General features: G+C 38.9%; 1 protein-coding gene across 1 annotated transcript; it reads right to left on the bottom strand.

The window, feature by feature from the left end:
- Positions 1-288: 288 nt before the first annotated feature.
- On the bottom strand, positions 289-10,478 carry PDK4 (pyruvate dehydrogenase kinase 4). Its single transcript, XM_027749065.2, has 11 exons — positions 10,331-10,478; positions 9,475-9,616; positions 8,370-8,441; positions 7,601-7,785; positions 7,099-7,188; positions 6,510-6,587; positions 5,816-5,892; positions 5,058-5,156; positions 4,658-4,768; positions 3,833-3,946; positions 289-2,810 (listed from the first exon to the last, which is right to left on the bottom strand). Exons 1-11 carry the CDS (start codon positions 10,476-10,478, stop codon positions 2,667-2,669), a joined length of 1,260 nt encoding a protein of 419 aa, XP_027604866.1. The 3' UTR covers positions 289-2,666.
- Positions 10,479-10,579: the final 101 nt, after the last annotated feature.

Genomic DNA, 10,579 nt, shown 5'->3' with positions numbered 1-10,579 from the left:
CTCATCTCTGAACATGGATACTGTCCTAATCAGAAAGAGTAAGATGATGCATAAGGTAATGCACTAGGTTTAGGCACAATGTAACACCTCAACAGATGAAATATTAAGCATAAGCAGATCAGTTTCAGGGTTTTCTCTCCTCTGTTGTATCTGATACAGTTGTTTTGCTCAACTCAATTTTATAAGACTTCAAAAAGGGCCTTGTCTGGGTCCCCCCCAGGCTGCACTATGATCTGAGAAATGCTTGTTGCAGTAGTCTTCTTAGAAAACAAAGATTCTAGACAACCATTGATTGAAAAGATTTTATTATAAAATTATGTCAACATCTATGTCCAGGTAAAAGACTTAAAACTAGAGCTCTACTTTCAGAATAAAAATTCAGTGAACGCTGGAAAAGGTGCTGTATTATCTAGGTAGATAGACCTAATTTGTAATACTGCAAAGATTCCACATGGGTTCCTTAAGTGCTATACACACCTCTGCATCATGTGTTCTGCAGCTTCACTCTGCAAAAAAAATTAGACATTTCTGCAGCACCCATGTAGCTCAGCTGCTTTGAAACAGAAATTACAGCTCCTACCTGGAGCAGCTGCAGCTATGTTACAGGTGCACCATTGTATCACAACTCGTATTCAATGCCTGGATGCAGACAGAAAGCTATAAATTGTGATTACTTGACAACAGTAAATACCTAGATATGTGTTTGTGACCTTGTATTCCATACAAAAATCAACAAATACTCAAATATATTATAGCAGTGAAGACAGCTTTTTCACACCGGTATATTCTAGAAAAAATATTTCCTTTTTACAAACAATTTCATTCACTGAGCTGAGCTCAGATACATGACCTGGTGACCTTTGGTGACTGTAGCTTATTCACCAGGATAAAGACAGCCTAGATGCAGTACTAAAGTCAAAATGCTCAGTAGTTATCACCAATACATATAAATCTAGTTTTTGAAAGAAATGAAGCATATCAGAACACTATTTTATTTTTGATTGAAAAATCTATCCCAACAGGACTTCTACAAAACAAAAGCAGTTCCGTTTTTCTCTCATTCCTATTAAAAACATTTTAGAATCACAGTAGAGTATGGAGCAGCCTTCTTTCAAAATAATACAAATCTGTTATAGAAAACTGTCATACAACTGAGCAAGATGCTTTACTGTACTTAAAAATTCTTGCAAAGGATCACATATACCTGAGATAATATGCTAATTAGTAAAAAAAGTTCAAGTAATATTATACAGCCCTGATGAACCTTAGACTGGCCATCTTGGCAATAGCTTAACACCTGCTGTTAAGTTTACTTTGCTTACAAAACTGAAAATGCACAAAGATGTGCTAGGAAGAATGTTACTGAGAACAGAATACTTTCCCAACAACCCTCTCCCACTGGCACTGTTCTTCTGGGAATTCCCCCTATTTTGCTGTTCATAAAAGCTATATAGTTTTCAGTCCTGCTTGCATTTTGAAACATCATTTCCTAAGCCCTTTCCATTGCAATGAAGAGTTCTAAGAATAAATTTAGAGTTTCTACACCACTCCCGAAAACTTTTCAAACAGACCTTCAGTGCTCATCACAGCTTTCAGGGTATAGATTCCCCATGTACCTCTCTGAGCTAGTGTGGTCCAATACAAATTTGACAAAGACAATTGGCAGATTTCGGTTTAGAGTACTGAGCCACTGATCTTCTCATAGCACAACAAAACGAAAACACAAAACCGTGTTTTACACGTGCTGTTTCCCACAACATGCTTACACAATACAGATCACAAAACCTTTCTGTTCAACCTGTACGTCTGACTTCAGTTCTTGGAAAATCCTATCTGACTTGGCACATGCTCTCCAGAGTACAGGGATGTAGGCTAGATGCACCCTAACCTTAGGGCTGGTATAACCAAGTAGCTTTCTGTTTCTTTCCAGTACCTTTCTAAAATATCCTGACTTTCTTCTTAATTACCTTATGCATAGAAGCCTTACTTGGTTGGTTTTCTGTGAACAGCTTAATACAAAAACATCTAACAAAGTAACTCACAGAGCAAGGCATCACATAAGAATAATTAATAGAATACTTTTTTTTTTAAATGGGACTTCCTTTTATATGGAAAACACTTTCTCCCTACTTTCCAGGACTCCCTCCTTTCCAGTTGGGCTGTATTTGATTGCTGTTTGTATCTTGCTACAAGACTGTCATATTAGGTACATCTTTTCCAAATATTATAATTATAGCTTTAAAGTACAGGTGTTATCTGCCTACCTGAGAAGTTCTGTAATAAGATAAACTGCTGATAACTATTCTAGAAGAAAAATATGCATCAGCACAACTTATGTTTATCAGTATTCAGAATTCAAGCATTAAACAGGACTTAAAAATTGCACACCTCTACAACACCAAGTCTTTGATCATAAGAAAAAAAATAGTCTGATTTTCCTCTACGCACAGATCTTTAAAGATATATGTGCTGGTATTTTCCTTATTCTGAAGTCCACAGCAAGATTTCACAGTCGGTGCACACAACCTAGGTGATAACATCCTTATCTTCTTTCTTCTCTATCAGTCCTGAAACTTGCTTGTTTGGAGGTAGATGATTACTTCCAAACGCTGCTCTTTTTGAGAAGCCAGCTTGATCCCCTTGGGTGCCTGGATACCAACTTCTCTTCAGAAAGCTGCACTCTGTTTTGATACATTCTTTGGGTCTTTGCTTGGGACACACCAGTCATCTGCCTCTGAGGTAGCTTGGTAATGCTTGGAAGCTGATTTATTAAAAACTGGGAGTTTTTCTACTGAGTCTGTTGATAAGGCCTAAAGTCAAGAAGGAAGAAGTTACTTGGTTTCCACCTCTCAATAATGCCACTTTGCAAAAATTCATGCAGTATGCTTAAAGTGTTAAGCCAATGACACTACAAAACAGTTATTTACAGAAATATTTCTATAATAGATGTGGTCGTTTATGTGCTTCAGTATCTGTGCTTGTTTTGGATAATTTAGTGGGACAAATGTAGTAACATGGAATCCTATTTATGCTTTTTTATAGGCCTTAGCATTACCCCTTAACATGTTTGCAAGATAGCCCAGGAATGCACGGAAGAGAACTTTGATTTACAAAATTCTAGAGAAGCTTTAAAATATGTTCTTTCCCTACTTCCATATTTTGCAAATAACAAGAAAAATTCCTATCCTATTGGGAAATTGCTAAATAGAAATGATAGATATATAAATATACATTGCTGAACTGTCTTTTCCTCTTGTGTTACCGCTCTGGTTGTGCTTCAGTGTGTTCAGAACTATGCTTTCAGTTTATTGGAAGAAATTCAAAGAAAGTTTTTCCTGTGAGTAAGCACAGAGAGTAGAAAAGAACATGTAGTCCTATTTGCAGGTTACTTATAAAAAGAGTAGTGCATGTTATATGCTTGGTGTTCAAGATTACTGATATCTGGATCCCATATATGGGCTATATGGCAACTGTTGAACAGCACCAGTTCAAAGATTTAGTTTATGCAAACTTTCTGGTTGACATAGAGTAAAGAAATCAGATCTGTAGCTCACACCCTGACTTCATTGTCTTCCAGTACTTTGCATTCTATGAATAAGTACAGAACATCTTAACGCAAGATGAAAACTAACATGACTCTCACTAGTAGTTTTTCAAGTAGACTCCTTAAAGCCAAGTGACCTTTTTAATTCTACCTACCAGTTACTGGTATTTCTTTAGAAAAAAACACCAGCTACTCACGAGCAGAGAATTTGTTTACCTTAAAATGATACTGAGTAGTTACCTCACTGCATTAATGGTAGGTATCTGTTATTTAAATCAAAATACATACCTTCAAGTAGATAATAGCATCTGTTCCATAACCACATATGGAGTAGAGATTTAGATCTCCTTGAAAGTATCTAGCATACAGACGTGAAATTGGCAAGCCATACCCAAAACCAGCCTGAAAATAAAGTATAAGATAAAATTAATTATTTTTTAAATATCTCTTACAGCTTAAAGTTAAATAGCTGCAAAGTCTTCAGAGATTTTAAACTGTTAGAAGTCCTTTGCACTTCCTCCTCTTAAAAGCAAACATAAATCTCTAATAAGTCTCATACAGAATATTGAAACTGACCATTAAAAAAACCAAACCCATAAGAAAATAAATCTTCATGGAAGAGGAAGAGTTTAAATATATGTCCCACTTTTACACAGTACATTTCTGTATTTTCCCTCCTCTGTTTTTGCTAGTACAGCTTGATTAGTAGAAGGACCTTGCTACTGGGAGATAAATATTAGTCTAAAAGCCTGTTCCAGTTGTGCTTGCCTCTGAAAAGACAGCATAATTTACAATAAATTTGAGAATTGAATGGGAAGTGAAGACCAAGTAAATTAGTGTCATTGGGATGCAAGGAAAAAAAAAAGGGAGGGGGAGGTTAGATTCAGGTTGTAATGTTCTTCTTTGTTTACACCTTTAAAAGCATAATTCTGTCCATTAAGCTAGATATTAAAATTCTTTTTCAGTAAGTGTTAATTAATACTTATGAGGCTCAATAATCTTTGCATACCCCACAAAGCAGCAGGGTGGACATAGCGTTTCATTATTAACCCACTAATCTGTCCAACACTTACAGAAACCTTATTACCAAAATGAGTATTGAAAATATCTTACAAAAGGAGTATTTCGAGCATCATCCATATCGGGCCTTGGTGCTGTGGAATACATGTAGCTAAACAGCTGCTCAATTTTCCTTACTGGAACACCACCTCCTCTGTCTGAGATCTGATTTAAGAGAGAATGAAGTTAACATCAATCATGTACTAAGAATGGTATTTAAAATGCTGCTATTTGAACACACCTTTCCAGCGGTCATAAATGCAAACATTTGTTTTGCAGCATATTATTTTACAGTTAGATAACTGTGCCACATGGAGGCTATCAGAATGCTCATATGCTCATAGTATCTTTGATCTATTGCCAGGGGCCAGAAGATCTTTTAACAGAATTTGCTGCAGCATATGTAACCATAAAGACAACATTAAGTCCATATTGTAGTAGGCCAACAAAATACCTTGATTGCCAAGTCTTCTTTTCCTAGAACAACTGTCACTTCAATTGGAGAAAGGGTTGGACTGTTTTCTTGGAATTCAACAGTTGCCCTCATTGAATTCTATGGAAAAGAATGTTACCATTACCAGAGATTGTTGAATCTACACACTTCAAACCATAAACCCTGTTATGCAGAGGCTGAGCACAGTTACCCTCTATTCCTATCAGACACTTAGCATTTTACCATAACAGGAGCAGAGGAGGTCTCTCACCTAAAAGTGTCTAAGCATAGACAAGACTCTTCTACGTGTGAAAGATTACTGTTCTTGCCTTAAAGTCAACAGGTTTCCAGAGAAGAGCAAAGTTCAGCAGCTGCTAGAGGCTGCCAGATTTCTGCACCCCATGTTGGCAGCATTCAAGCTCAGTCCCATTCACAACTTCTAGATGTATTGGCCACTCTACAGAAAAGGCATCAGGGCAAACCTACACTACAGATGTAATCTATAAAAGCAGAAGGCTAGTGGTGGTCACAATCCCACGTCCCGCTTTCATACTCTCTTTCTCTTACCCTGTCCCATTTACCACCACACAAAAGGGTTCAAATGTTCTCTTACAAACTGCAATCATACTGTCAAGACTATTTCCCCAAATAAGAAAATCTTTGAGATCTCACTGTCCTATGTTAAGCTTTATTACTTCATTCAGATCTAGCTAGGGGTTTTAAGTATTGATGCTCCAGCTCAGATTACTAAGGGAAGAAAAGAGTTTATACTGACATACCTTAAAGAGTTCAAAAAGCATGTGGAAAAGATGAGATGGAACATATACAATGTTAATTGGCTGTCCTGGAGCTTTTCCTAGAGGAAGGAAAAAATAAAAATAGGAGTTAAAAGGGCGATGAAATTTTTTCTGTATTGTATCCAAATTTTACAATAAGCAAGTTGCCAAAGCAAACCAGAAAATATATCAACTCTCATTTTTGGTTTCCCTCCCTACAAAATTGGCAAACAACTTTATGCATTCATAAGAGTGTTTAGATTGCAATCACCACTTGCTTAATTACAGTTTCTTTTCAAATAAACAAAACAAATATCAAGTATTAACTCCCTTTTAATAAATAAAGGATTTCAAACATTAAGTAGACTGCTGAAATCAGACAGATGCAGGCACTTAGACCAGAACCAGCATTTTAGTCAGCAGTTCCTCCCCTCAGATACAGAGCTCCTCTCTAGCAACAGGTTTCTCTTACTTTTCTCAAATTCATAAATGGTAGCTCAGAAAATCTATTTTTAAGATATACTGACTTTTGAGTTCTAACACAGGAGATTAAGTGAGGTGCCTATAATAGAAAATGAAGAGGAACTTGGCCAACTGCTATGTACCACTAAGGTTGCAGAACTGGGGGCCTTTTGATTCAGTAAGAGCAGCAGTTTGGCTACTGATAGGAAGGCAGTCATAAAAGCTCTCATCTTACCGTTCACTTGAGTAAGTGTCAGTTCTGGAGACGTTAAGTAATACTGGTCACACAACAACTTCGAACTTTCGTAAGCATCTGAAATATTTATTAAATACGTGAAATGTAAAAGTTTATTTTTAATACTCGGCAAAATCTGGCTTTTAAATGAATTAACTGCTAAAGTGTTACAGAGTCCAAGACTGTGTCTCAAGGGAATGATAACACTGTATCCACTGTATGCATTAAAAATTGAAAACAAATGGGGACCCACACCAGCACGAGATCTTCATACAATTTGATAATTGTGTAGAACTGATGCATCTGTTATCTATCAGTAGATAAGACCAACCTCAACACCTCAGACAACTCTAACTCCTACCTCATCTATCACTTGCTAGAACTGAGTCCAACACATTTTTTACTGCTACTTTGGATTTTAAATTCTGGCCTATAAAAGCTTGTACTTTCAGCATAGATAGACTGCTTTCAGCCATTTCAATTAAAGCCAGCCAGCATCCTCTATAACATATTTGGTTACCCAAACTGCTTGCAATCAAATATAAATACTGATCATGAAAAGAAATGTCAAGGATTTGAGAATACATACCATTCACTACTTCAACAACATCACAGCAAGGATCAATACTTCCAATGTGTCTTGGATGCCCTGAGCCAGATTTATCATCAAAAAGGAGAGCTGTTTGAGATGAAAATGATACTATATTTAATCCCAAATATTGTATTATTAAAAAAGCCTAAAAAATTAGACTAATACAATGTGATCACAACAGAGTCACATATAAGAATTAATGTTGTTTATGCTTTTATGAGTTAAAATGCTATGTACTGCCAGCAAACTATGTTGGTTTTCCTGTAGTTCAACATCTGAAGGTTTTTCAGGTGTAAAGAATTGCATATCTACATATTCCACACCACTTATTACAGTTAGTCTGTAGTCTAGAAAACAAGTTCTCATTACTTTCTTAAGTGATAGATTCAGTGTCACACAAAATCATCTGAGGCAGATCTCCAACAGTTTCAAGAAATGTTTACATTAACTTGTTACTCCTTAGGTTGAAGTTTTTCCTCAGGTAAAGGTTTCTACTTACTGTGTTGGTTCATTAGCATCCGGGTGGAAATACGGCTCATGTAAAAACGATCCAAAAAATACTGGATGTTTTGATTGGTGACAGGATCTACTTTAAAAGTGTCTTTGTATTCAATTACTCCTTGTGCCATTGTAGGAACCACATCATGATGTCTGTTTCGGACTCTAATTAAGGTATCTATAAAGCTAGGTCAAAAAGATATTTTTAGAACATTATTCTGAGACTATAGAGGCAAGATTTGTACAATGTAATTATCTAATCCAGCAGCAGCAGCACAGGTAAGTGCTTAACAGTTTTAATATTACAATACAGTCTACTATTTTCATTCTTTTAAAAGTAATTCCTCACTGACTTAAATCAGGAGAGTTTGTTATTTTTAATACAAAAGGTATAATTATTAGCCATGTCAAATTCACTGCCTGTTTACTCATTTATGTGAGCAGATACGTGAGAATGTGAGGAAGAGAAAAAGATCCTTAGCTGACACCTTGGAAAGAAGTGGGGATGTGACTTCACAGAAAATTTTTGTTGATATTTTTCTGTCATGACAGTTCAAGGGGCAGTATGACCTTGAAATCAAGCTGTAACAGGTCATATTTATTTGCAATATTGCTGAACATGATCAGAGATTTAAAGCAGCTTGCTCTATGCAGAACACTTTATGCTAGATTATCAAATTCAGCTCATGACAGCTGTCAGTCTAAAGTGACAATATTACGAAAAGTAGAACATGAACTAAAAAATCCAAAGAAACAAATTATAAGCTTACTCAGATAAGACTTTTTGGTCATCTGGGCTTTTGTGATGGAACTCGACCAGCTCCTTCAGGCTTTGGATGTACCTATTAAAAAAGAACACAGGAAATATATGCTATTCATTTGATTTTTCTTAGCCTAGGAATGTGAAAAGTACTTTGCCTTATCCACATCATTACTCTTAACAAGTCAGCTAGGAGTTTGAAGTGTCTTTGAAGTTGGAAGTATCTTTGAAGTATCAAACTTCATCCAATAGTGGAATGAGAGATGGACTTCTCTTGACTGCCTGGATCCTAAAAGTCTTTTCTTGTGCCTGCCATGCAGAAAGGAATCTAAACCCTCACTTTAGGTACATAGAATCACCTTAAAATTCTTGAGAAGAGACATATTTCAAAAGAAGATTCAAATGACAATACTGGTCAGGAAGTCACTTAAGCAAAATTTTTCCAAATCTGATCAGCTTTGGCAGAAGCTAAGCAGTTGAGCCTCTTGTACTAACATCTGACAGTCTTGACGCATACTGCAAAGGCACAACTGTTTGCTATATTAAGAACAGTTTCTAGATCTCACTCTAATACTTCTGCCCTTTATGTCAGCCATCCGGGCAAATGCTGCAACTGTGCCAGTAAACAAGGTTAAATCAGATTCAACCACTCTGTCAACTGCAGAGATAATGTTAATTGAATTCCAAACACTTGCTGCACAGGTCAAGGCTTTGGAACAGAAGCTCTGTTAGTAATCTGAAAGAATGAAACAAGTATATAGCCCGCTTTCCCATTTTTACGTGGCTCCACGGGTCTGTAATGCTATATGAAAACAGAGCACACCTTCTTCTCTCCCTTCTTAAAGAATGAGAAGTGAGATTTGCTCTAACAGCTATTTCAAACTGCTAAAAACCCCCCACCTATTTAAAGGTAACAATATAAATATGTTGGTTTTCAATTTACTTTTAGCAAGCTAGAAAAGGACAGTGTGTAACAGTTTGCAATTTATCTTTGATGAAGGAACTGCATTTCTAGTGTATTTTGTTATGTTTTCTACTATTCAAAAAAGTCTGTGACAATAAAGTTGTCAAAGCTGTGTTACTTTATAGGCTGAATTCAAGTAGTTCATACTTACCAGCTTTTTACTAATTGTACTGATGGAGTGCCCAGTAATTTATCAGGAAGAAGATCAATTTCTCTCAGTATGTTTGCAAACCTCACAGGAAGTTCTTGTCGTAAAAACGCAAAAGACGTTCTCTCACATCCATTAGTCGAGCCTATGAATAAATCCAAAATAAAACTTTTGTTTAAGGAAGTTTCAAGATGCAACTACAAAATACTGGCTCTCCACAGATTTCAGAACGCTGTTTACAGGACGGCAAGACACAGCGCATTCCTAGGAGGAATACCTGTACAGTTCCCATGTAGACACGGGTCTTATCTGCAATCCTCTAAGAAGCATAATAGCCTCTGTAAACACGAGCGTCTTCGGGGTGACGCCTGGCAGTGTCATGTGCGCACAGCCGCCCCGGCTGCCAGAGCGATAACGGGATCTGGGAACAGCGTGTCCACTTGGCCGAGGCCGATGGCTCCTCCCGATACCGAGCGCGCTGGGCACGAGTACGGCTCGCACACCATTCACCTCTCGGCCCCCGCACCCCACGAGCACCGCCGAAACAGCGCTGTAGCGCATCTTCAGCTCCGATGGCGCACTCAAGTCACCACCGTCCGGCACCTGAGGCTGGAGGTGGTCACCCCTGGCGACCTCCCCGCCGCCGCCACCGCTCTGGGGCCGGCAGGTCCCCGCCGGGGCTCGCCCCCCTGCGCCGCCCTGGCGCTGGGCAGCCGGGCCGGGGCGGCAGCGACTCCCCCGCGGGCTGAGCCTCCGGGCGATCCCCCGGGCTCGTCCCGCCGCGTGGAAACAAGCCCCCGAGTGCTGCTCTTGAGCCGCCCCTCCGCCCAGACCCTCCCCTGCTCATCCCGCGTCTCACCGAAGTCCAGTAACTGCTTGATGGAGAGCGGGGAGGGGGAGAAGCGGGAAAACTGTTCCACCTCCTGCGGCAACCGGCTGCGGCTGCTGCTGGCGCTGGCCCCTGCCAGCGGGGCAGCGCTGCGCAGGGCGATCCGTGCGGCCTTCATCGCTCCCAGGGCGACGGATGCGTGGCAGATGAGCGAGCGGTCTGTCGGTGGCTCCGGGACTGGAGCTGTACCCTTGTCCCCTCGCCTGTGGCGCGGGGCTT

The sequence above is a fragment of the Pipra filicauda genome, unplaced genomic scaffold (genome assembly GCF_003945595.2).
Source record: "Pipra filicauda isolate LSUMZ 115617 unplaced genomic scaffold, ASM394559v2 scaffold66_size7647185_pilon, whole genome shotgun sequence".
Classification (NCBI taxonomy): domain Eukaryota; kingdom Metazoa; phylum Chordata; class Aves; order Passeriformes; family Pipridae; genus Pipra; species Pipra filicauda.
Note: the sequence above shows the minus strand (reverse complement) of the source record. Positions and strands in the feature narration are given on the sequence as shown.